Source organism: Sceloporus occidentalis, unplaced genomic scaffold (genome assembly GCF_023333645.1).
Source record: "Sceloporus occidentalis isolate IW3139 unplaced genomic scaffold, rSceOcc1.0.p SCAF_4, whole genome shotgun sequence".
NCBI classification, from domain to species: Eukaryota; Metazoa; Chordata; class Lepidosauria; order Squamata; family Phrynosomatidae; genus Sceloporus; species Sceloporus occidentalis.
This window is the reverse complement of record NW_028316984.1, coordinates 59289656-59317255: the sequence shown is the minus strand read 5'-3', so window position 1 is coordinate 59317255 and position 27600 is coordinate 59289656. Positions and strand designations below refer to the sequence as shown.

Genomic DNA, 27600 nt, shown 5'->3' with positions numbered 1-27600 from the left:
GCCAAATAGATTTGCTAAGGCTCTCCGTTTGCACAGAAAATGACATTTTGGATCTCAGTGGTACCTCTCTAAAACTGGTAGCACCTGGATGAAGGGAACTGGATGCTTCTCAGGTAAAACTGCTAGTGCAGCCTTCTCATTCTTTGCCACCTGCTTTCATTTGAGTAGAACAGGTGAAGTGCTTAGATTTTAATGATGGAGAGTAGAGTGAGAAATTCTAAAATTAAGGAGGAAAGCTATTTATCAGATATACTCACCCACCAACACAAACATCCTCTTGTTTCTACTGCTGGTTATAGTAGAGTCCCATTTAAGCCATTGCAGAAGGCCATTTGGAAAAAGAATTGTATGTTAGAAAGATGGGATACTACTTCATAAGATCTTAGTACAACATCAGTCAGTATGTCATTGCAGGCGTACAGTTAGTTATAGCTTAGTTCTCACTGAGCTATACAGCTTCAGATTTGCAGTTGAGGGTGCATCCTGATGAAATGCTCCTTCATATTTTCTTTAAGATCCATAGAGATAAATAAAATATTTTGAAAAGCAAAGAGGCAGCTAAATCTTTTTCCTTCTTGTCTCATTTTGAATTTGGAGAGCTCTCTGTCTGTCTCTGTCTTTCTCTCTCTCTATTTTACACGTATGGAAAAAATATGCAAGTCCTCACTTGCAATCTGAAGTCAAAATAATCTAGACACAGGTTTCCATCTAGCTGCCTTTCTTTGAATTGCCTTTTTCTATTCATGTTCCATATTTTTGCACAGGTGTGGAATAAATGTATGAGTTTTCTTATTTGTCTGAGTTTAGACTTTTTTTCTGTCTTTAATTGCCCCCGTATATCCTTTCATTTAATTTTAAAACTTTAATATGTTTTAGTGCTACTGCCACCCAGGAATGGCATGCTTTTGGGAAATGCAGGCTGGAATCCTATAAATATTTACCTGGAAATAAGTCTTACTGAATTCAAAGGTGTCATTCTGAGAAGAGATTGGTAGGAATGCTCTTTTCTAAGCTAGATCTGCTACATGTATACACTTAGAAGGAACTGCCTACCCCAACAGAGGGTCTTACTTGAGATTAAGGCTGTAACCCTGGACACACTTTCCTGAGATTAAGTAAGAAGGTTTGAAGGCAAGGGGTTTGCTTTTTCATAATTGTGGACAGGATTGCACTGTACGTGCAGGACATGAATGCTCCCTAAAACCTACTGTAAGAAAAGCTTGAGTGACCGGTCAGATTGATCAAATGTATCTCCTTTCTGAAACCTGGCAACTTGTCTTTATACTTTCAAGGGTTGTCCTCATCCCACAGGGTCACTGGCACACTTGTACTCCAGAGAGTACAGGAAATATTTCAACAGTTCTACTCAGCCAGCTGGTCCTTACATGCCCTCTGTCAAGTCTTTCCAGCTGAAACATTCTTCCCAGGTCGCCTCATCTCAGCAGCGGCTGTCCTTAGGCTGTCCCCAAGGATGACAGCTGGAGTCCTTCCTTACCTCCTTCCATTCAGAAAAGCTGTTGGTACATATTGCTGCCTTCTGCTGCCATACAGTTCTTAGCTCAGCTTATCTTGAACAGAAATCTCAGTATGATCTCATTATATTGCTCTTTTTGGTGGTTATGCCCTCTTATTGGCACTGTTAGTTTACCATTATTAATCTTTAAAGAGTGGTGCCTCTCATTAAATGGCAGGTGAGATAAAATCTATTTTTATGGACAGAGGTCTTGCAATAGTTACATTTTAAACTAATCTCCCACAATCTTCCTAGTCACTGATTTGTGACAAGGGGCTTACAAATCACTAATTCTGACTTGCTGGTATTCTTGTCTGCAGCAAATGTGGGGGAAATCCAACACTGTTGCTTCTCCACCATCAGCTGGAGAAGTTCAAAATGGAGCATGTGGAGGGAGGCGTCAAGGAAAATTTGGGATTCAAAGCATATCACTGAAACAAGGAGAAAAGTAACTTAGCTCTCAAATTGGTTCAATGCTTGGGAAATTACAGAATAATAAGTTTAATGACATGCAAACTGAGCAGTGGTATGATGATGCTACAAGACCTGTCTTTATCCCGTAACCTCTGCTTTGCTATGGATAGATTTTCTGCATCATTCTGTTCATTCGTTTTAAGCATAACTTCCCGCATTCTCAACAGGTGTACTGCTTTTGCCTTCCCTTAGATATGGTAAGTGAGAAGAGAAAACAAGGGAAAAAACAGTATAGGGAACAAAGATAAATGACAGAGGTGCAAGTGAATAGCAAAATGAGAGGTGAAAAGGAGACCTGTCCCCATTCTGGCTCATGAAGACTTTGGATTGAGCAGTTATTCCACTATAGATTGTTCTGCCTCTTATTGACTACACACCACTTACGACCCAGTAATATGCACCTTATAATACAATGTATTTTAGAGTAAACTCTTACTGTGTTTATTAGGGTATGGGTAGGACTGTGGCTTGATATTATAGGCTAACTTTTCATCTTCAGATAGAATTGTACTGACTGTTGCTGTACATTTGGCCAGCAGAGGGAACAACAGACCTTACTCTTAGGAAATATAAAATACAAAGGGGAAGCAAGAAGGGAAATTGAGTGATACATCCTTTGCTGTGAATGTTTCCAGTGACCATACACTTCAAGCAAAAAAAGACATGGCTTCACACATTAATCCTGTACATTGTAAAGTGAGCTTTTGAGGCCCCCTTGCAGGAAATCCTTATAAGATGGTGTGTTGTAAATAGATTTATTAGTCATCCCTCACAGACTTAGAGGCTCACCACTTGGGTTTGAGACATGTGTTGGGTGACTCACCAGAGATCCTGACACAGGACTCAGTAGCTGTGAAGATTTCATGCTAGGAGATATTATGAAAGGATGTGGGGGGTGGGGAGAGAAATTGCTGCTATCACAGTGCCTTTATAAAAATGTATGATGCAACAACACTTGGAATTATTTACATGGGATGGACGCTGCATCTTAAAAAGAATATCATATGGCTAGAAAAGGGGGCAGAACAGAGTCATCAAACTGGTGGGGAAAATTGAGTAACTCCCATAAAAGGAAATATTACATTGTTTTGAGGCTTTGTTTTATACTAGTATAAAAGTAAGGGAAGTAAAGATGGAATATGGCAGGAGACTACACTATTGTGCATGCTGGACAGAAAGTGTATAGGGAGTTTTTTCTTGGTTTTTCAAAATATTGCACTCCATGGCTGTTCAGTGAAGCAGAATGACAGGACAGACAAAAGGAAATGCTTCTCCATGCTGCAGTCATGTTGATAAGGGATTCTGGAAACTGTAGTCCAAACAGTAATGTTTTTTTTTTGAGCTCTAGCTTTCTTACATGGCACGCACCATGATGGCATCCATGGTGCACAGTACCCAAACGGTGCTGGCTGGAAGGGGCAAGCTATTATAGGTTCGGGGTTAACGGGACTCAGGTGTCATGAAAGGGCAGGAAATTGTTAGCTATTAATATGTTATTCCTGCATTTTTACTGTTAGGGAGAGAAGGAAGTCCTTGAAATCTTCTTTATATGAATCAAAATATCTTGGCTCTTTTAATGTTCTGTACGCTGATTTGAGTATGCAGGAGTGGAGATACCATTTACTGCAATACCCCAGTCAGCAAAATGTCTTGGATTGACCCTAAGTAAGTTTATGATTAATGTTCAGCATACTATAATATTGCTCTGTCTATATTTCATGGTTGCAGTGTGCTAAGTGCACTATATAACAGAGAAGCAATTTGTCCCTTGCCCTCTTTAAACGCCACCCGTTTCCCCATATATTTCTGATGCCAAGTTTCCTAGATACTCCATACAGGGGAATAGAAGTATGACTGCATATTTAATCTATGGTCTTCAATATCATATATCTTGAAGTGTGATAACAGGTGTGAGGAAGGACACTTAGAGACAGTACATGTCATAGAAAGTTCCTCACAGTTTGCCAGGAGACTGGCATACAGTGACCATAACAGATCGAAATATCAACTTAGAGTCAAATCTGTCTCTAACCTTTAGCACTGCTGAGCCAACACATGCCAGTTTAGAATGAATGGGGGATGCATAGAAAAGTACCAATAGATACCAAAGACAAGCTGTGCCTCTATCCTGTACTTCATTGCCTGGAGTCTTGCTGGAGTATATAAAGAAGAGGAAGAACAAAAAGGGCCAGAGAAATTGGAGAAGGACCACAGAAAACATGGAGTCCAAAGCAAAGGTGAAAAGGTAAGAGAGATGGCAAGAATAAGTGATATTTGAATCAGAACATTAGTATCTTGGATACTATTATAGACTAACTTAGTATTAGTATACCCTACTAATTTTATATTGGTGACGGGATAGGAAAATCAAGATGTTTTTGTTGGTATTTAGTGTCACTCTACTTAGCTAACGATGGTAGTGGTGATTTCAAGTGATGGTGCCTGATCACAGGTTTACCATGTAAATCATGAAAAGTGTTTTCCCCTCCTTCTTACAACACAGCTTTAAACTAATCCATCAATATGATCATTTAACAGCTTATCAGCTAATAAGGCTGCATCTGCACTGTAAAAATGATCTAGTTTGACACCACAGCATTCTTTCGAAGGAACTTTTCAGAGTAACTAGAAAGAGTTACACATAGGTCCAGTCAACACTGCAGAAATAATCTGGTTTGACACCACTTTTACTGCCCTGGCTCAGTTCTAGAGAAGTATGGGAACTATAGTTATGTGAGATATTTAGCTTTCTCTGTCAGAGAGCTCTGGTGGCACAGCAAACTACCAATTGCTGGATTCTATAGCATTAACCCATGGCACTTAAAGTGGTGCCAAACTGGATTATTTCTGCAGTGCAGATGCAGCTGTAGTTACATATGTTGCATATGTGTAACAATGTAACATCTTCTGGCCCAATTCCCCCAAACACTTGAACAGCCAGATCAAGTGAAGGAGTTGACTTAGCTTCTGATAATGGAGCAAAGAGGATGATCTTTCCACCCTCCTCCCACCAATGAGCAAGAGCATGATAAAGATTTGCAGCAGGGGTCTTGCTTGTGATTGTGGCAGCCTCATTCTCTGGTGGGAGGGGAATAAAAAGGTCATGCCAGACCTCAATTTGAATCTGAATGGACCTCCTTCACCCAATCTGGGTTCTGCTCTTAAGGTGGACTGGGGTGGCATTTTGTAGACTTATAGTAGTCATACAGAAAAAAGGACAATTATGAGACTTTAGATTACCAATCCATAACTGCAATATTGCACGCCAGCTCAAACTTTTAAAACTGTGATAGAACTACTCAGTGAGCTTGGAGGAATTTTACTGTTTATCCTCAGTATTTCTGTATAGGGCCACTCTGTTTCAACTTATGTGCTGCTATAGTGGGGAATCTTTGCAAGGCTTTCTGTGTAGTGTACCATTTTATTCAAAAAAAAAACACACTCAGGGGCTGAACAGACTGCCTCTTTCAGCGCCGGATCGAGGCTGCAGCAACTAAACTTTGAATAAATGTACTGTTCCATCTGAGATCCAGTATAGTATGGTAGCTGGAGAATTGGATTAGGACTCTGGGAGACTATGGCTCAGCCATGGAAACCCACTGGGTGATTTTGAGCAAGTTGCACTGTCTCAGCCTAAGAGGAGATCAGTAGGGAAGCTCTTCTCAATAACCCCAGGATATTGTAGTCATAAGTTAGTGTAGACTCAAAGTCACATGACAACAAATATTACTTCAGACCTGAACATATGTAAATGTTACCTGATGATGTAGGAGAAGACTATACCATATAGACTTTCCAATAACTTGGGCAGAGCTTCAATATTCTGAATAGCATCTAATCCATTCCTCGATAAGAATGTAACTTTGCTTATTTGAGCCATCCAAGAATGAAGAATAAAGAATTTTAAAAGTTTCCATTTTGCTGGGCAAGATCATAAGAAGTTTTGTGCATTTTCCAATGATTTCCCACATTTTGGAACTTTTTCTGGAATGTTTGTTTGTGCAAAAATATTGCCCCCAGCAAAAACAATTTTCTATGAAAAATGTACCTTTTTTTAAAGAAAAAAGAAAAAAGTGGCCCCCAAGCAATAGGTTTTACATAAATGACTCCTTTGGCAAAAAGGCCTGAAATGGAAAAACAGTGTTACACTGGCCATATTTTCAACTGGGGTTTTTCAGTCTACTGAAACTCCCCCTTTCACTGAGAATGAAAAAAATTTGCAAGTATTTCGTACATCCCTACTCCCTAATCAGAAGCTGCAGACTAAGATTTAAATTGATGAGGGATGATTGTGAATGGCAAATATCAAGCATAACAGAAAGCTTAATGCAGCCTCACTCACTCTAGCAGTGGTGTCACTAGGGCTGGCATCACCCAGAACAGCAACTCATGGTGTCACCCCTATTGACCTCCTCCTATCCCACACCATACAGAACCCTTAATAATGTTTTTTGTACTAATTTTACCCATAAATTGTGATTTCCATATATGACTGAATGTAATGCCAAGAGTTGTGACACAAACAACTAGCAAAATTAAAAGTATATCTTTAAATTACAGTATCATATGCACAACCTAAATGTATTCACATGAACATAGTTTCATGTGGTTAAAGTGAAAATTTGGTAGGTTATGCTTTTAAAGGAAAATTTAAATTTAAATAAATAAAACATTTAATATTTTTTTAAAATATAGTTTTTTAAAAATATATTTTAATTAAAATTCAATTTAAAATTTATTTATTTCTTTTTAAAAACTAGGGCCTCTCTTTTCTCCTCCCACTCACACCAATGTTTTAAAGGAACACAGGTGAACACTCCAACACATTTCTGCCAAAAGACAGTTGTGTCACTTCTCCTTAGGGTGTCATCTAGTGTGGTCTGAACTGGTGCACTCCCTAATGATGTCCCTGAATTCTGGGGCACTAGAGTCCCTGCCAATGGTACAGTGAAGGCTGGATCTAAGGCCTTGTGAATCCAGAGCCTCACAGTCCACTCCCCACCCACTATGGCCACCTAGCAAGAGCAACAGTCCTGGTATCAGTATGCAGGCCAGTATGAGCATACTGAGGCCACCACAGCTGTTGCTGCTCATCACAACATCCTTCTGTATTTTTGAACTACCAAAACAAGTTGGTAGACAGTCACCAAATAAATAACCTTTTATTTCCATTTTATTCTCTCACAGCCCCCAATGCTCTTAATGTTATGCCCACACTATGATGGATTATGTTCTGTAATGTTTCACAAGCTGCTGGGACTGGGAAATCCCCCAACAACTAAAATGACGGTGGCGTGGAAGTAGCGGAGGCAGGTAGCTACCATGCCAGTAGTGTGGTGGATCTGCTTTGGATTTTAATCTGATCATTAAATGAGTTATCCAAAGTGATGAATTCTATCTCTCAAATAGGTTCAGTACTTTTGAAAGCCTCTTCCAAATTCAGATGAAAAACCAGAATCACTGGCATACATTGTATTTGTTGTTGTTGTTGTGTGCCTTCAAGTCATTTCCAAGTCTGACGTATGGCAACTCTAGGGTGAAGTTGTCATGGGGTTTTCTTGGCAAGATTTGTTGAGAGGAGGTTTGCCATTGCCTTGGCCTGAGGTTGAGAGCACTTGACTTGCCAAGGTCACCCAGTGGGTTTCATGGCCAAGTGGGGAATTGAACCCTAGTTTCCAAAGAAGTAGTCCAAGACTAAAACCAGTACACTATGCTGGTATAGCTATAGTCCTGTCCTAGCTATTTGTTGTTCTTTCAAGTCATTTCTGACTTATGGCAATGCTAAGGCAAACCTACCACAGGGTTTTCTTGAAAAATTTCTTCAGAGGGGGTTTGCCATTGCCATCCTCTGAGGCTGAGACAGTGTGACTTGCTCAAGGTCACCCAGTGGGTTTCCATAGCTGATCCTGATTTGAACCCTGGTCTCTAGAGTCCTAGACCAGTGCTCAAAGCGGTACACCACACTAGCTCTATCACATCTTAGCAATAGGAATAGCTAATCTCAAAAAATCACTATGGACCAGAAAAATGAATGTCACCTTCTGCATTTTCATTCCCTAACTTTCTTATCCTTTGTAACATGTTTTCCCCAGAAATAAATTCTAATTGCTTCTGGAGGCTCTTGTTAGGTGTACGCTTGGATGATCTGTGTGTGCCTGTGTTTGCACATGCATATTGATGCCTCATTTAATGCATCTATGATTTCTGGGTCAAATTAATTCAGTAGAAAGAATATGTTGAATAGTTGGCCCACAAACACAAGAATTTGCAAATCAAACTTGTCATCTTCTCAGTTCGGTGGATGAAGTCTGAGTTCTCCCACTTCTGAAAGTTTTCATGCAACCTAAGGTAAGACCATGGGTGAGGAGAATAGGTAGGATGGATAGCACCGAACCCTCTCTCACAAGAATAAGGATAAGTACAAACAACACTTTGCAATTACTCCTTTTCTAAGTACAGGAGGGTAAACAAAAGAAAATCCTTCTCACTATTCCACTGGGATTTTCAATTTTATTTTGGCTCAACTAGCCCAGCAACTAAGCCCCCTCCCTGCTGGCCTTTCACCAGCAAGCAAAAACATTTTTTATTCTAGCAAGCTTTTAAAAATCATGCAAGCCTGGTTTTATTGAGGGGGCTGTTTAGTTGATTTAAATCATGTTTTTAACTTTTGTATGCTTTAAATTTTAACCTTCTAGTGTTCTTAATTGGGTTATTTTAATTGTTTTAAACATGTTGTTTTAATGTGTTTTATATTGTGAGCTGCCTTGCGTCCCTTTTTGGGAAAAAGATGGGATAGAAAATAAATAAATAAATAAATAAATAAATAAATAAATAAATAAATAAATAAATAAATAGTTTTAATAAACAGAATGCATCAGGAAAAAGCTGGGAAACATATAGCATTCCAGAAGTTGTTGGGACACAGATCCCATCGTCCCTCATTTGGCATTGCTGGCTGGGACCAATGAGAGCTGCAATCCAAGGGAGGGAGACATAGGAGATTATCGCACATACTTAATTCCCATAGTTTTCCTGACAGGATACACACATGTTTAACTTCAAAGATGTGTCCTACTTCATTCTCCCATATGCAGTCTGTATGAACTGAGAAGATGACAAGTTTGATTTGCAAATTCTTGTGTTTGTGGGCCAACTATTCAACATATTCTTTCTACTGAATTAATTTGACCCAGAAATCATCCTAGGGATTTTACTGTCCTTGAAAAGTTGTTTAAAAAACCCAAGTTGTGTATGGGTGGCATACAGGAGAATGCAGTAAGACCCGTCTTTGAAGTTATATGTATGTGTATCCTATTGTGAAAATAGCACGTGTGATAATCTCCACATTTCCTTTTTATATCTTAGGCTAGCTGGTGCATCCTGTTCATAGAAGGAAAAATGGGAAAAAACACCTTTTTTCTCATTGAATTTAGAACTGTTCAATTGCTACCCTAGTCTTTCCTCAAGTATGGGGTTCACCAGTAAAAAGAAAAATGCAGATAAGGCATTATTTAACCATAATCTGGTTAAAGCAATATTTTATCATATCACAGCAGGATCTTCAAACCAAAGCAGAGCAAAGTTGCAGATGGCTGCCTCAGGGTTGGTGTATTTTCCAAAGAATTTTGCCCAATGAATGGTTCCAGGCTGCCTCTGGTTAGAGCCATCAATGAAGATGATGAGCATGGTTGCAGGTAGGACAGCCCTGCTATCTATCTTATGGATAAGTCATTGCAAGATTATTACACTGGCATGAGAGAAAGGCATGGGATTGTTCAAATTGCTGAAAAAAGTATGTTTTTGCTGCAGGAAAGTGAAAGATGCAAGTTTTGAGCGAGAGATATTGCTGACTCCTTCAGACGATTCAGGTATTGTTGTTGTTGTTGTTGTTGTTACATAATGGATCATTAAGTCCTATTGTGCAGTTAAGGTGGCCATTACTACATCGGAATTTACATAACTGTAACCAGCTGGGATCCTATACTGCTTCAGTTGCCAAGTCAAGAGCAAGACATATTTCAGTTGCTCAGGCTTTTCCATTCCATCTAGCTATGCTCTTCTCATCCCCACTGATATGGCTGCCTGCTCTTGTTGGTTGGTTTCATTGCAGATGTACTTAGTATTTATTCCCTCCCTCCTACACCCTGTTCTCATTCCATGGCAGCTCCACAGGTCCATTCATTCTCTCAGTCATAATACAGAGGACAGAGCCTAGGGCAGCTGGGACTAAAACTTCATGATTTACCCACCGTCATGACCAGAGGGCACTCCCTAACGGATGCTCTGAGAGGATACTGTGATGGAGAAGACCCTACTCTCCTCACTGTGGGCTCCATCATGAATATATGAGGGAAACAGAAGGCTCTTTTCTTGGTGACATCAGCAGAGTAGTTCCACAGTTGGAACCGTCACTGCTTTGAGTGAATGCTATCAGTTTGTGAGTGAGTTGTGAAAGCAGCACGTAGTGTAAGAACTCCATCTTGGAGTCAGGGCCAAGACTCCTATTCAGAGTGCTCTGTGCTGAGATTGTGACTTGCAATAGCCAGTTAGATCCAGCACACTTGTGGCACAAGAGGCAAGAATAGTAGAAACCAACATCATCATGGCCATCCTTGGCCCACAGCTAGAATTCATGCTTCCCAAGTCTTTATCCACAAAGGTGACACCTACTTTTACTAGGGACCTACATTTCCATGTCAGCCCATTAATGAAGGCCATATGCCTGGAGGGAATAATCAGAAAGAGCAAGGAAGTGTTAAGCTCTAAGTCTTTAAGACCTCCTCCTCATATAAGAAGGGGCAGAGCTTGGGAGGACAGGTATGGGCCTGGAAAGACAAAGGTCCACTTGTAAACTGGTGCAAACTGTTCACTTGGAGCTTTTCTTGGTACTGAAATTACTAGACTGCCTTGCTTCTATCATGTCCTGTGGTCTCATTTTCAAGATCAGGAAAGTTTGGTACATTTTGCATTCTTGCAGATCCCCCTTTTTCTTTAAAAGCTGCACAACATAAAGAAGACTAATGGGGCAGCTTTCTTCATCATAGTACCTCCTTGTACTGTAAACCTGCACCTGTCTACATTATATCCATCAAGACTTTTTCAGTGCACATATGTCATATGACAACAGAATGTGGCAAATATGCTTGGCAACAGTTAATAACCTTTGTTGCTATAGCTCTTGCTTTGGACTGCATGGCACTGGGTGGAAGAACCAGCCTTTGTTCTGTGGTTATCCAATAATTACCTACTTGCCTGCAGAGAAGTATGGTTTGAGAGATGTACTTGGGTAGCATATGCAAAAGACACATGCATGAGAGAGTGTGACAGATTCACTCACTGGGGCTTGTACAGCATTGATAGTGTGTGATAATTTGTCACAGTGATAACTAGGATTCTACTTTCCAAATACATGGGACAGCTAAGGTCCAAAGGATTTTGCCCCATGGATGGCTCATAGATGAAAAGAGAAGTTGGCAGTTATATGGACTTCTGCAATAGATTTGCATTCATTAACACTGCCTAGTTTGACTAGTTTAACTTTATTTTAGCCATGAAGGCTATGTCGGACACTTCTCTGTTCCTTATGAACTGTATCACCATCTCCCAGATACAGATTCTGGGAGCTGTAGTCCCAGCATTTAATTTTCCAAGGTCTGTGCCAGCATAACACACCCAGTAATTTAAATTACTACTGGCACAAGTATGCAATTCCATCAATGTAACTCTCTGATGTTGATATAAATTATAGGTATGCCAGGGCAGGGCAGGGGAATTAGAAGCAATTCTACCCTCATCCAGCATAGTTAATTTAAGAATGGAATTGCCCTTCCAAGAAAATCATTCCAATTGTGTAAGTTGCTAAGTAAAGCTATATGGTCTTGATAAGGCCAGCTATATATATATATATATATATATATATATATATATATATATACATTTACTGTCTGTTGTAAAGACAGTAAGAAAGAAAGAAGTCTTGATCTATTAGAGACAGCCCGTAAGGTCCCTGGGCATTGCAAAGTTGGGTAGGGAGACAGGTGGCAGTTTGCCAAAGGACCTGATGTAGCAATTGATGCATTCTCTCCCACCTAACTATGAAGGTTACTCCATGTACCCCAGTGGAAGCAACAAGCTGATATGGACTTTCCTTTGTGTGTAATCTTCTGGCATGAGTAAAATGAATGTGGAACATGTCTACTGGCTTAGTGCTCTGATTCAGAGCACTGGCTTAGTGCTCTGAATCAGGATTTTGGCTAGTGTGTTTTAGAACTGGCATATGGAAAAAAAGAGCTCTGAATGTTACTTAAAGAAAGAATTAATATAATGATACAATGAAGCCCCACATAACTACCCAGTAGCTCCAGGTCACAGGCCATCGTAACAGTGCATCTCATTGCTCAATTATCAATATCTTCAGCACATAATTCCATTAATTCTTCTCATAAACAACTTTCCCAGTTCTGATGGAAAGATGTATTTTAATTAGTGTTTTCTTCATGTTTTCCTTCAAATACAAACAGATGTGCATGGTCACAACTTTAGTATGGATTGTTGTTGTTGGTGGATGAACAAAAAATTGTATAATTACAGCTATTTCCTCTGTAATTATATTGATGATCAATCTCAGTTTAATAGGCCAAAATATTCATTAGTCTTTTCTCTATGCGTGCATACACAAACTCCTTGGATGTATCCACACTGCAGAACTAAATCAGTTTGACACCACTTTAACTGTCATGACTCTATCCTACAGAATCCTGGCAGACCAGGCAGAACACCTCACTAAATTATAAATCTCAGGATTCCATAGGATGGAGCCAGGGCAGTTACAGTGGCGTCAAACTGCTTTAATTCTGCAGTATGGATACATCCTCCAATTCTCCTTTCACTGCATGTTTTAATTAGCAAGGATGTCTCCAATTAGCATAGTTTCCAGTTTTGTCTGAATCAGGGACATATGATTTAGAACAAGCCAAGTTCTTAAACTAATCTCAAAGTGTGGCATAATGGCTTATCCAGGTGTGGCACCAGACGAGGAGACAATGAACTCATACTGATATGTATCAAATGCTTATTTGTCCTTTTTCCCCAAAGAGCCCTGTGCATCCCAGCCTATGAGAAGCCTTACAGTAGAGGAATATGCAAAGGCCTTTAAGTCATTCTTAGAACATTCCACTGAGCACCAATGCATGGAGCAATTCAACAAGGAACAACTGCCAAGTATAGTGGACAGGTAAGGCAGAATTTCCATTTTGCATATACATTTCTATACAGCTTAATAGTGAAGTCAACACACTCTAAGCAGTATACAATCTCTAAGCCAATTGCCCCCAAAAAGCTGGGTACTCATTTTACTGACCTATAAATGGGTGGAAGGCTGAGTCAACCTTGGAACCCTGGGATCTAATTCACAATGTTGTGGCTGCAGCACCAGCATTTAACCATTGCACCACCAGGGCTCCTTGATTTCATAACTGAAACATTACCTATTTTGGGATGGCCAAACAATTGTGGCTTTCTGTCTTCACAACCTCCTTAACTTTTAAAAAAGTTTAACATGTATCCTATTTTTTCTCTGAGCCTTCCCCCACTCCCCACCCCTTATATGGAGCTGGGTGTTATCAGTACGCTGATGACACCCAGATCTATTTCTCCGTGTCTCGTTCATCGGCCTCGAATTCTAATGGCATCTCCTCTCTCAATGAATGTCTCCAAGCAGTAATGGGCTGGATGAGGAAAAACAGATTGAAACTGAATCCGGACAAGAATTGGGTTGCAACCTCAAGTCCTGGATGGGGTCACACTCTCCTCTAGTGACTGTGTTCGCAGTCTGGGGGTGCTCCTTGACTCGTCGCTCCTGATGACAAATCAGGTAAATGCGACGGTCAAGAGCGCCTGTTATCAGCTTCGGCTGATACACCAACTGCGCCCTTTTCTGGAAGTAAGGGATCTCGAGACTGTTGTACACGCGCTGGTAACCTCACGTCTAGATTTCTGTAATGCACTCTACATGGGGCTACCCTTGTGCTTGATTTGGAAACTGCAATTAGTGCAGAACATGGTGGCCAGAGTAGTGTCAGGAACATCGAGGAGGGACCATATTACTCCAGTATTAAAGTTCCTCCACTGGCTGCCTATTAGTTTCCGGGCCCAGTACAAGGTGTTGGTTATCACCTTTAAAGCCCTAAATGGCTTGGGTCCAAACTATCTCAGGGACCGCCTCCTCCCATATAATCCTCCCCGCACACTCCGGTCCTCTGGGAGGAATTTGCTGCAGCCTCAAAGATCTAGGCTTTCGGCTACCTCCCAGAGGGCTTTTTCTGTTGTCGCCCACAGATTATAGAATGACCTGCCGGATGAGACCCATCAATTGACATCTTTAGACAGCTTTAAAAAGGCTGTCAAGACGGATCTCTTCTGGCAGGGCTTTCCAGGATAGATAACCCTGGCCTCAGGAATCCCTCTTCTCATGAGAGTACCCAAGGGAGGCCTGGAAATGCTACCGTAGTTTACTGTTTTATTTGTTTTGTTTTGTTTTGTTTTGTTCTGTTTTTGTCTTGTAATAATGTGTATGTGTTAATGGTGTTTAATTTGTTGGTTTTAATTATAACTGATTTAATAATTTTTAAGGGGGGGGGAGGGAATTTTGATGTACAATGTATTGTATTTTATTGCTGTTAGCTGCCCCGATTGACCTCAAGGGGTGGGATATAAATAAATTATTATTATTATTATTATTATTATTATTATTAAATTTAAGGGAAGAAAAGTATTGTATCATATTTCTACCCCACCACTTTTGAAAAGTTCTAGTATTACCCAAGAACATGTAATGATTACTAGCTGTCCTTCATATGTTTATTTAAGAGTTCAGTGGGACTGACTGATTGCAAATAGATGCTTTGTGAAAGTCTCTAATGGAACTCTCTAGTTCAGTGGCAGAGTATATTATTTACATGCAAAGTGGTGCCAGGATCAATTTATGGTATTTCTAGATAAAGCCTGGAAAGATTCTTGTCTGAGAAACATAGGATTGATTTGGTATCAGACTGCGTTCTTAATTTTGCTTTCAAAAGCAGCACTTGCAAACAAACAAACAAGAGCTATTTCTGTGCATCCATCCAAAAGACATATTTTCAAGCACACATTCCATATCAAAATTAAGCAGCTGTTTAAATCTGTCTCATAAATATCATTGAGGGTTAGAATGGTTCATCATACAAGGCTGAGGAACACACTTGGTTTCTTTTAGAGCTGTGTGCACAGTTTGGTTCATCTAACATTGTGAACTTAGGGCCCAAACAGACAGGTCAAATTAATAATTTTGGAAGTATGCTGTTTAAATGACACACACTTCTTAAGAGTCCAGTACTGTGCCAAAGCTGCACTTTAGTCCTTAGGACTGGAGCGTGGCTTCTGGCCTCTTAGGATGCATGCAGCATTTAAACAGCATACCTCCAAAGTGACCTGAAGCAGCTTTATTTTGGCCTGTCTGTTCAGGCCCTTAGTTTGCATTTTGTCAATATAAGCATGAACCAGGACTCAGTTTGCTGTCAGGAGTCATACATATATATAAGTTTGTGATTTCATAAAAACTAGTACAAATATATATCTGTATCTATAAATTTCACAAAAATTTGACATTTGGGGGGGAAATGTGCACAAACGTGTTTCTCCATTAGAAAAAGTTTCTATTTCAATAATAATAATAATAATAATAATGGAAACTGTGTAAAATGCATTTTTTTTAAAGTAGCTGGAAACATGCATGCATTTTTGTGAGGTTTTTTTTAAATGCATCACTGCATAACTGCAATAGAAGGGATTTAACATTTGAAATATGAGAATCTGAACATTGCAGAAGTGCTCGCCCCTAGCATCTTGATAGATCACTAGTGTTGGATAATTTTTCTGGTTTTTTGGTCTTATCATTGACAATGATTGAAGATATTTTTAGAGTCCCAAACCTTGTGAAAAACATACTTGCCTATTGGAATTTTCTTTCTTATTTTAAGGCAGCTTAACTTTACTTAAATATGTTAAAGCTCTGTAGTAAATGGGGAATGCTCCTTAATTCAGAGTAAGAAGACAAACTATAGTCCCGGAGAGGCTTTTTTTCCCCATTAAATAGATTTGATCTCATGCCCATGATATTTAATATCATTAATATTCTGGGCTTAGTCCATAACTTCATTTGGTGTGAGCATATAGCAGAATAAACTGATTGAAGAGAAATGAACTGAAACTACATCTTCTAGAAAACCCCTCATTTATCTTTCTGCATTTTGAAATTTAGAGGGATTTAGAGGAATGTGGTGGCTTAGTGGTTGAGATGCCAATTCTGATTATCGGAAAATTGGAAGGTTGGCAGTTTGAGGTCCAACTGCTGCATGATGGGGTGAGCACCTGTCACTAGTCCCAGCTTATGCCAGTCTAGCAGTTCAAAAGCGTGCAAATTCAATTAGGTAAATAGATACCACTTCAGTGTGAGGGTAACAGCATTTGGTGCAGTCATGCTGGCCACATGACCCCTGGAGTAGTCATTGGACAATGCGGGCTCTTTGGCTTAGTAATAGAGATGAGCAGTGCCCCCTACAGTTGGTTACGACTAGGCATTCATGTCAACGGACTACCTTTACCTTTACCCATTTTGAAATACCTTTAACCACTTGCTATGGGAAATACTCATGTTGTAGCTTTCAGAAGTCTGTAACATTTTTGTTTTGGTGGAACACCCTGATCTGGTCCCAGAGTTTGAGGATACTTCAGCAATGCATGACTGAAATAGTGTATTATTGAGCAAATATCTTCTTTGTAAATAATAGATTATTATTATTTCAGCCTTGGAAATGGAAAATCAACTATTAATGTTCTAGGTGTGGGAAGTGGCACAGGTAAGGAATAAAAAGTTTGAAGCACAAATATTCTATAGTTGGTGTGTGTCTTTCCTTTGAAGGAAAGACTCATGAGGGCAAATGCTGACCCTTTGAAAATTAAGGCCATTGGACTTTGTCTGTCTTCCTTCAGCACTGCTGTGTAACTCTGGAACAGTTATAACTGATACTTTAGTGTATCACTTGGATTCTGTCCCAAGCCTATTATGCTGCTTTTACTACAACTGTCTACTCTAGTTTTATTTTCAGGGTAAGACATTCATTGGTCTAAATATACACATACTATAAACTCTTTTTAATTGTGCATACTCTTTGCCTAACTGCAACATATGTTGCAATGGGACTGAAGGGGAAGCTTCATCAATAGTCAGTGAATCTGGCATAGTCACTGTTATTGCTGGCCTGTGTTGTATAAACAGAGTTTCAGGCACATTGTATGTTGGACATAATCATGACCAAAATCCCCCCAAAACATTTAACTGTGTCTAATGAATGACCATTTTCGTATATGGCTCATGAACAGGTATAAGCAAAACAGTCAAGTCTTCTACATGCCTGAAAAAGTAAGTCTCACTGAGTCCAATGGTTCTTATTCCTTGGTAAGCTGGTATAGAAATGATGTTAGTACCCTCTGGTACCTGAATGTATCATTGTTACTTTGATTTGTCTTGGGACTGGTGATACAATGCAGCCAGGACTTGCAGGACTGAGGAAAGGGACTGTTTCATTAGTAAAGATGAATACTTCCTCCAGCCGCCCCTTCCCCCCATTCTTCAGCCCTCCACGTTCCTTTCAGCTTTACTGCATTTCTCAAAGAAGACCTCCCCACCAGCCATATATTGTTGTCCATTATTCCTTCATCTGGAATGGACAATTAAGACAGTTTTGCTTTAGACAATTGTTCCTAGTGGAGCTGAAAGCTGCTAGAACTAGGTTAATGATATGGATCAGCAAAGCTGCTTGCGGTTTTGTACTCTTTTTTTCTTGTGTGTGTGGCTATGGGGATGTTCAGTAATTTACAGCTTACCACAACACCAAAGCCTAGGACTCAAATGTGAACATCACTAAGCGAATATACAATGGGCTCCTGTTATCCATCAGGGTTTGGTTCCAGGACCCTTTGTGGATACCAAATTCCATGAATGTTCAAGTCCTATTATATACAATGGCATAACAAAATAATGTCCCTTGTATAAAATGTCAAATTCAAGGTTTGCTTCCAGAAATCCCCCCTCCCCCATATTGCCAAGTCATGGATGGTTGAATCCTTGGATAGAGAGGGCCAGCTATATTCTCTTTCTATATCAGTCACAAGGCAGTGAACAATAGTTTAAACAGCTCACTGTAGAAGCTAAGGGTGCAAATCCTTGACTATTTTATCCTCACATGCAAGGACAAATAATTTATGTAGTATTTTCACTGCTGAGAAAGAAAATTAATATATCTGTTAAGGTTTGACTGCATTTGCTGGGAATATAATTCTTCACTAACTTGCTTCCCAAAGGAAGCAAAGAATAATTTTAGCAATGTTTTTCTTTGAACAAAACAAAAAAAAAAACCTTCAAAAATGTATAGTTTTGGATGACTATTTGCCATTCAGGACTTACTCTGTGAAAAATTTGTACATGGCTGTTTTGCACAGAAACCAGAATTTTCTCTGAAGAAAATGCTGTTTCTTGTGCGAAACAATAATGCACAAACTTTGTGTAGAATAAGTCCTAAACTTCAAAGAGTCTGTGTGGAAGAATCTTTCAAAACACTATAGAGTGTGTTGATACCAGATGAAAACTGCACAAAACTCTGATGTGAAGTTGAATGCTTTCACAGCCGGCATCCATAGTTTTTTGTGGGTTTTTTGGCATATGAGGCCTTGTTGTAGAAGAGTTTATTCCTGATAAACTCTTCTAGAACACAGCCTCATAGCCTGAAAAACCCACAAAAAACTATGGACAAAATTCTCTTGTTTCTCAACTGCCAGGAAACCATTTTTTTTAAACTGGGAAAGAATAATGGTAAATAATGTGAATATTATTCCCATTGTTAGTAGAGAAATGCCCATTTTAAACTACATTTAGTTGTACTGAAAGAAAAGGTACCCTCTGTGATTTTCCCCATTATATTTCACTCACTTTGTATTGCCCTATACTGTACTGATATTAACAAAGCTGAACTATATGAGATGCTACATGGTTATCTGATTGCTTACTTCTGCAAGAAAGAGGCAGGATTACAGCTTGTCCATTTGAACATAGAGTCTGTTACAGGATACAACCAATTCATCCAATTGGCTTCTCACAGAGGCATACACTGCCTGTACGTACTCTTCCACTAATGGCTGGTGGTATGTATATCATTTGGGGAAGCATTTTAGAGATATTCCCAGAAGCTGTAATATTGATGTTTTTTAGCATAAGAAGTTGGTCTCAGACTGAAATTTATGAAAGTTACTTTTAGGAAAAATGAATATAATGATCTGCTGAAGCCATCCATAAGTTAACAATAGTAGGGTGATGCTCTTGGTTCCAGCTCCCTAGTTATCAAGGACTTCAGCATATTATATCCATTTTTCTTTTAAAAAACAAGCAAAACATTTCAATCTCCATGCCAGACATATAGAACCCAAAGCATTTTACATGGAAAATGCTCCCATTGAGTTCAATGGGGGTCCAGGTGACTGTGGCTGGGATTAAAGGCTTTGTCATTTTAAATGTGATATGGTGAGTTGTTTTGAGCATTGCCCACTCAGTCATGGAAACCCACCATGATAGGCCCCCCTTAAGGTTGCCATACATCAGAAACACATCAACATCAATACATCAACAACAATAGCAAAGTTTATAAATAAACAAAAACAAGATCATTGGTTTATGTTTCCCTTTTAAAATCATGTTGTGGTTGTTTCACAGGTGAACAGGACTTGAAAATGATTAGGATCATTCAGGCTAAGCACCCAGGAGCCTTGATCAAAAATGAGATCATAGAGCCCAACCCACAACACATTTTAGCATACAAAGGTACAACATTGCATTGCTTCTTCACCAAGGTACCTACCCATGTTTGTGAGAAATTCTGTATTATTATTAAGTTTTAATGAGTATTTAAAAACCTGATTGTTTTTCAGAATGCATATTTTGCTTTTCTTTTTGTATTTTCTTATTTGCTTCTAACAAACACTCCACTGTACTCTGTAATTTTTGCGATAACATTATGCTAAATGTAATGCAATATTTTTTACTTATACTTACCCCAAATATTTACCTATAGGAAATTTGTTCTATTGTTCTTTCATAAACAGATGCAGTTAGGAATTCTGACCTTAAGAATGTCTCATTTACTTGGCACCAACTGACATCTATGGAATATGAAAAGCAGGTAACAGAGCAAAGCCCGAAAAAGAAATATGACTTCATACATCTCATCCAGGTAAATTAAGGACTGGTCATGACACTTTTGGCTTGGGGGAAAATACAGTGGACCCTTGTTATACGCTGGGATTTGGTTCCAAGATCCCTCGTGGATAAAATCTGTGGATGCTCCCGTCCCATTAAATGGTGTCCCTTATAAAAAATGGAAAATCAAGGTTTGATATTTGAAATGTATACTTTTTTTTGAACAATTTCAAACTGTGGATGCTTGAATCCATGTATAAAAAAAATCAGTGTATAAGAAGGGCCGACTGTAGTCCATACAGTATTGTCCAACTGGATGCAGTACTCTAGCCACTGCACAAAGATTTTTCGAAATGGAAAAGTTTGGTAAGTCGTAAGTGCTAATTATCCCCCAAAAGCTGTTGATGCATTTACCAGTATGAGAACACACTTTAATAATTGTACCCATCCTAACTCTTATGTTCCCTTTGGCATGACAGACAACACTAAATACATTCATCAAAGCTCTGGAAAATCCCTGCCTCCTCCCATCATGTCTTTAGCTGATAAGGATTTAACTGATCAGGATGCACTGAAAAGAAACTGAAAAAAAATGATATATATATATATATATATATATATATATATATGGTCCCCTGAATAGATTTGGGCAGCCATATATGTCCAAGACGTGAGTAGAATTTCACTGTTCCTTCTGAGTTGTACAGATATTTTTTTTAAAAAAAAGTTTGATTTGTATTGCTTTCAGGCAAAGACCCTAGATGAAATATTTGTAAGTTTCAGCAGCACCATTACTCATGAAGCTTTTTAAGTGCCCCAAAGTATCTTGCATTCACATCCATTTTATTTGGCCAGTGCACTATAAAATCTAAATTTAGTGCAACAGTGAGGAAGCATATGTCAAAGTAGCAATGCTCCATAGCTGATTCAAACAACTGTTTTTTGTGTGTATTTGGGATCAGTGGCACCCCCCATGTCTGGTATCACCTGGTGTAGGTGGGGCTGTGTGTGGGGGGGGAGGGTAGCAGCAGCAGCCAAATGGGCACACTTGCCCCTTCTCCTTCACTGCAGTGGTGGCTCCCTCCTCAGGAAGAGGCTGTCGCTGTGATGAAACCAGGAGGAGCCCACTTGCCCCTTCTCAACCCACAGTGGACAGAGGTCCAAACCAAGTGTCACCAATCTTCAGAGGTGTCATCCAATGCAGGGTGCACTCCCACCACTGTTCGGAATCAAAAAGGATGTTCTGTATTTCTCACTATTGACACTATAGAGACAGCATTTCAAATATAGTTGGCTCTCTGTATCCATGGAGCCTTTATCCATGGATTCAAACATGAATGGCTAGAAAATATATATATATTTTAAAAACCCTAAAAGTAAACCTTTATTTAGCCATTTTATATAAGGGACACTGTTTTACTATGTCCTTGTATTTAATGGGATTTGAGCATCCATGGATTTTGGTATCCATGGGGGTTCTGGAACCAAAACCCATTGGATACCAAGGGCCCACTGTATGCTGATAGTGATGGACAAATCACTTTCTCACTTTCTCTGAATTTCTTATATTTATTTTTTTAGCCCTTCCTTTCAGTTGAGTCTCTAAATTTCATAGTAAAGGACCTGGAAAGAATTAGATCTATTACTGCTCTCACTGAACCTTTTGTCTTAGAGTTACTTTCTGTATATCTACCTAGGCTCTTTAACACTATAGAATTTTTATCTACAGAATTCAAACAAAAAGTTAAGTTTTTTTAAAAGGGAGGAGTAGCCATGATTCTTTCTATAGTCTTCCTGATATTTTCTTGATACTTTGGTATCCGTGTTCTCTTCAAATTTGGTTGCATCTGTTCCAACAAAAATCTAGGTGTTCCCATAAACAGCATGAACTGTGCAGACTTGAAAGATCTTCTGATCCCCAGTGAAAATGAGGCCTAAATTGATAGGACTTACCTATGTATTAACAAACCAGTCAACAACTGTTTTGAAGGGTGTACTCATCTGATGGATCTAGTTAGAGGAGACTAATAGGATTCAGGTCTACGAATTGCATCCAGTGTTATTTTTCCACACGTGGAAGACTTTGTGATCCAGTGGAGGCTGCTGTGACTGGAAAAGAGGGAGAAGATGTAGTTTGATGAAACTGTTCTCTTTTGCTGAAGCTGCTACATTATTCCATAGGATTCCCCAACTCTCTAGGGTAGATATGAATGCTGTAGAGGACACTGAGAACATAAAAATATTCCTTTCCCCCCTTTTCCTAATTTGTGATGCAGGAAATACAAGTGAGCTCTGGTATGGTCTCTGCAGTCAGTGATGGGGCACAGGCTGTTTGTGTGTGTGTGTGTGTGTGTGTGTGTGTGTGTGTGTGTAGGTTCTCAGAGAAGTTCATTGTGAAATATTAACAATACATTTTCTTTGTGTCAATGGGTCTTTTAGATGCTGTACCGTGTGGAGAATATTGCAAGCACTATCAAGTTTTTTCACAGCTGCCTAAATAGTTATGCTAAACTTCTGATTATAATTTTGTCAGGTGAGATACCCTGCCTTCCCTACATAGACACACAAGTACATATTCTATATTCTGCAAAGTAGAAAAAATAATACCTATAGTCATCCTTTAAAGTGATATCCAGGTATTTTCAACTGAGGAACAGTTATATTGGAGGAACAGAAAGCTCTGGCATCTAGGCTATCGGAGGTCCCCAATCTCCTTTTTGTGCTCCCAACCACTTCCAACTCTACCCATCTCACACCACATACACCCCCTAAAACCTGGGGTGAAAGATGACCTCAAAAATGAACACCAAAAGGCTCAGATGCATTTCAAACAGTCAAGTGGAACACCCCTCACCAGGTGCAAAATTTGACTGAAGCACCGGTTGCTACTGGAAATCACTTCTGGTTCTGATTGACTTTTTGAGAATCTATAGCTTGAAAATTAGGCAGTTTGGCATGTTATGGGGCAAGAAGTGCCCTCCACCCCTGTTTTCCATCCCTGGATTATATGGTATGGATCTGATATTTTCCTTGAATTTGATGTAGCAGAAAGGGTTTTGCTACATATAACACATTGCAGAATACTTCTGATACTTTGTCATCTGTGATCATTGTGTTCTTTCTACTCATTCTATATTCACACAGTAATCCATCCATCCATCCATCCATCCATCCATCCATCCATCCCAATATCTTACCCCAGTATAAAGTTATTCAGAATGGTTTAACAACACAGAAATGTAAGATCAGACCACATATTTTTCTGTACCACCATCCAGTATCGCAAAGCAGCCAAGCATGTGTCCATGTGAAATCTCCAGGGATATCTCTTAAGGATAATTGCTCTTTCCCACTGCTTTCTGTCTCTTGGTATTGAGAAGCATATGATCTCTGAACCTGAAGATAGGACACTGACATCATGATTACCCATTTATAGTTTGTTCTTGCTCTTGTTCTTGTGTGTCTTCAAGTTGTTTCTCACTTATGGCAACCCTACCATGGGATTTTCTTGACAAGATTTGTTCAGGGGGGGTTTACCCTGCTCCCTCTAAGGCTGAGATAGTGTGACTTGCCCAAGGTCACACAGTGGATTGTCATGGCCAAGTAAGGATTAGAACCCTAGTGTACAGAGTCACAGTCCAATGCTCAAATCACTACATGATGCTGGCTCTATTCATAGTTATATCCTCTATTAATTCATCTAATTCCCTATAAGGCATCCTGAAAATGTGGTTATGTGTCCTGTGTGAAGAAGTCTTCCCTTTTTGCCTGGCCTGATTTTATACCATTCAGGTTCATGGATGACCCTAAAGTCTGGCATTATAACAAAGTAGAAAATATGTTACCCTAATTAACTTAACTCTATCCACTTCCTATGCTTCATGTAATTGTATACATCATTGTCATGTTACCTCTATTATTTATCTTATAAGCTAAAAAGACCCAGATGTCACAGTCTTTCCCCACAAGGAAGTTTTTTTTTTCAGACCTCTATTCAGCTTGGCTGCTGTTTCCTGCACTTTTCCATCTCTAGAATATTCTTTTTCAAGCACAGTAGCCAGACATCACCCTGGAAGCCAAGATGGTCAAATTAAGATTGTCATACTTTGGCTATATCATGAGAAGGCATGACTCATTAGAAAAGACAATATTGGTGGAAAAGGTGGAGGGCAGTAGAAAGAGAGGAAGATTCGCTGTCAGATGGACAGATTCAATCAGAGAGGCCACATGTCTGAAATTACAGGATCTAAGCAGAGCAGTAGAGGACAGGGGGTCTTGGAGATGTCTCATCCACAGGGTCGCCATGAGTCAGGGAAGACTTGAGGACAGTTAACAACAACAAAAGCCAGAACTCTATATTATACGTGATCACACCATAAATGTGTACCTCTAGTCGTTTAATGGGAGAGAAGGTCAACAGTATCCAACACCCTTCAATGAAAAAAGCTACAGAAATATGACTACCAAGATAACATTTGTAGCTCTTCAGATGAAGAGGAAGGGTGAAGCTGGCCATAGGGAGGACTCTCCACTGCTTCAAAGCAGAACAGCCAGAACCTTCCTCCAAGTTGTCATTCTATATGTCTGCCATAAAGATGGCACAGATGATAAGGCCTGCTGACTAGACCACAACAAATAAGTGGAAATATTTGGAAAATGCTCCTTAAAATATGAGGTTCCCAGTTACTTGGGCTAAGCCTGGAAGAAGAGGTTGTCAAGTAATACAATGAACTGAACATGATAGTACTTGCTGCAACAGTAAGAAGGCACACAGAAGGATTCTACACTGGCTGCAGCTTCTATGTAGAATCATTGCAGTAATTAAACCTAGAAGCTGTAGAAGATTGTTACCAGGGTGGCATGATTTGACAAGCCTTTTTAGTTAAGCCTTCTAGCATTATGCTTGATGATATATCTTGACATACCAAGAAGCAGCTAAAGCAGTTTGCATTCCTTATCAATTGATATCTCTGGATATGGTTCCAGCATGGGATGTGATTGTTCTAGGAACCACCTGAGGTTTAGTTTCCACATCACAACACATGGACAAACTTCACAAGGAAGAAGCACTGGGCCTTTGAACCTACACTAAGAGAATATACTTGTGAGTGACTTGTCACCTTACCAACTAAAGTGGAAAGCTGCTGTACCTGTTCACAAGTAAATTATTACTCTCAGTCCTTCACTTCAGCTGAGCTGCTCCTTTAGGCATGATTACTTAATTTGATTCAACAAAAGAAGAACAACTTTGGAATTTAGTTTTGGGGGGACAAACACATAATATGTTCATGTGTTTTGGTTTTTAGGATGTAAATATTCAACTATTTCATCTTTGCAAGTAAAGACAAATAATTACTGCAGTTTTCTCCCCATCACGGGAAGAAAATATTTCTGTGCAGTTCTTGCCTACTATTTGCACATCCTGATGTGTCAGGAAATTACTTTGCATAGACATTCATGTGTGTTTTATGGTGTGGAAATCATGTGGAAATCATGGTTTTTATGCAACCTGCACCCCAGATTTCTCCACAGAAATCTCTATGAGGTAGCTATTCAGGTTTTTGTTCAAGATTGCTATTTTGGGGGGTGAAATACAACAAACTTGCACAAAAGTGACAATTTTCCAAATAGAAAATTATCTTTTTATGCAACACATCCAAGCAGTCTTGTATTTATTTTGAAAACAATATTTTCAGATAGTTGTGTTTTTGTTTTGTTTTTTAAAATACAAAACACAATTTTCATGTAAACATGTACTTCTGTGCTAGATAATTTCTTGAAATATCCATATGCTAAACAAAAACTGTAAAATTCCTGCCAATGTGTTCTTCTTTCCCACTGGATTTTTCCAGTGTCTGACCCCACCCCACTCCTTTTTTGCCCAGGAAGTGGATAGCGCTGTCTATTCTTCCCATCCATTTTCTTTTCACACTGTTCAGTCACCCTATAATAGCCCTGGAACAGAGCCTTACAATTCAGTCCTAGCCAGTAAATGTGGAATTATGCAAATCACATGATGTCAGTGAAGTGAATTTGTCCTCAACTTTTCCTTTCTGAAACTGAATTAACTATACAATGCATTAATGAAACTAAAAATTCCATGTATTGTATAGGTAACAGTGGATGGGCCACCATGTGGAAGAAATACAGACACTGTCTTCCCCCAACTGACTGTGGCCATTACATCACAGCAGATGATGTCAAAGTTATCTTGGAGGGAATGGGACTGGAATACCAAATTTATGAGTTCCCTTCAGATTGGGACATCACTGAATGCTTTACTGATGGAGATACCATTGGAGGTCATACACTGGACTTCCTGACAGGGACTAAAGACTTTATGAACACAGCGCCCCATGGCCTCAAGCAGAGTCTTCGGCAAGCTTTGGGCCAGCCAGAGTGCAGCAGCAAGAAGGATGGAAGGATTGTTTTCAGAAATGATTTGAGCATGATTGTGGTGAATTCATAATACTGGTTGTTGTGCTTCCCTTCTGATGGGCCAGCAGATCCACTGAATCAGTTATCTGTTGTGAAGGTAAATTGTTTGATGCTGGAAAAGAGCACGAGATGGCGAAAGGGGAAGGCAAAAAAGGGCTGAACATGAAGCCTGATAGACATAAAGAAATTAAAATAAACATAGTAATTCCTTGCAGATTTATTTTTAAAATGACACATACCTTGTATTCACAGTGTGAAATTAAACAACTTTACACTGACTGCATCTCAGTCATAGGAAAGAGTCAGAACATATAGCCTAGTAATGTATTTTGAGGATGTCTATAAAGTGAGGAATCATCAATATGTTCAAATTATAAGAATGCATATGTGGGGAAGCAGAAGCAAACATTAAATTATGTAACATAGAAGAAAATAGTACAAGGACTAATTTTTAATTTGATGTATAATGTTTATAAAGTAGGAAAACCTGCATTGGATGTATGGGCATCTTTACATTATATGTTCTCAGGTCAATTAATACAATTAGTTCTATATTATATTCCTCCCATTTAGCTTGCCATGTTGCACCCAGCCATAGATTTTGGATAAGAAGGGTTTCTTTTGATTGCCACGTACAGATGCTGAAGACAATCAGGCCTTAATCAGCCCTGGTGGCGCAGTGGTTAAATGCCTGTACTGCAGCCATTCACTCAAGACCGCAAGGTTGCGAGTTCAAGACCAGCAAAAAGGGCCCAAGCTCGACTCAGGCTTGCATCCTTCCGAGGTCGCTAAAATGAGTACCCAGACTGTTGGGGGCAAATTAGCTTACTTGCTAATTAGCTTACTTGCTGTTCACCGCTATGATCTTTGGAATAGCGGTATATAAATAAAA

The 27600-nt window shown here is 39.3% G+C and overlaps 1 protein-coding gene across 7 annotated transcripts; it reads left to right on the top strand.

The window, feature by feature from the left end:
* Nucleotides 1-26935, top strand: LOC149313898 (carnosine N-methyltransferase 2-like). 7 transcript variants are annotated; one of them, XM_089520104.1, is made up of 11 exons: nt 1-113; nt 4026-4232; nt 9544-9681; nt 9797-9855; nt 13082-13220; nt 16829-16881; nt 19788-19895; nt 20177-20304; nt 20914-20940; nt 22710-22803; nt 26384-26935. In XM_089520104.1, the coding sequence occupies exons 2-11, from the start codon at nt 4207-4209 to the stop codon at nt 26737-26739; spliced, it is 1128 nt and encodes a 375-aa protein (XP_089376230.1). In that variant the 5' UTR covers nt 1-113; nt 4026-4206; the 3' UTR covers nt 26740-26935. The 7 variants fall into 7 exon arrangements, with proteins under 7 accessions (XP_089376230.1, XP_089376229.1, XP_089376231.1 ...); XM_089520103.1 differs by having other exon boundaries at nt 9541-9681; XM_089520105.1 differs by lacking the exon at nt 4026-4232 and having other exon boundaries at nt 9541-9681.
* The last annotated feature ends 665 nt before the right edge of the window (nt 26936-27600 follow it).

Bases quoted from the DNA above. Each gene is read 5' to 3' on its own strand.
- LOC149313898 (XM_089520103.1), top strand. From the start codon at position 4,207: ATGGAGTCCAAAGCAAAGGTGAAAAG. The intron at 4,233-9,540 runs GTAAGAGAGATG...ATCATATCACAG, and splicing joins TCCAAAGCAAAGGTGAAAAG to CAGGATCTTCAAACCAAAGC. The intron at 9,856-13,081 runs GTATTGTTGTTG...TTTTCCCCAAAG, and splicing joins GACTCCTTCAGACGATTCAG to AGCCCTGTGCATCCCAGCCT.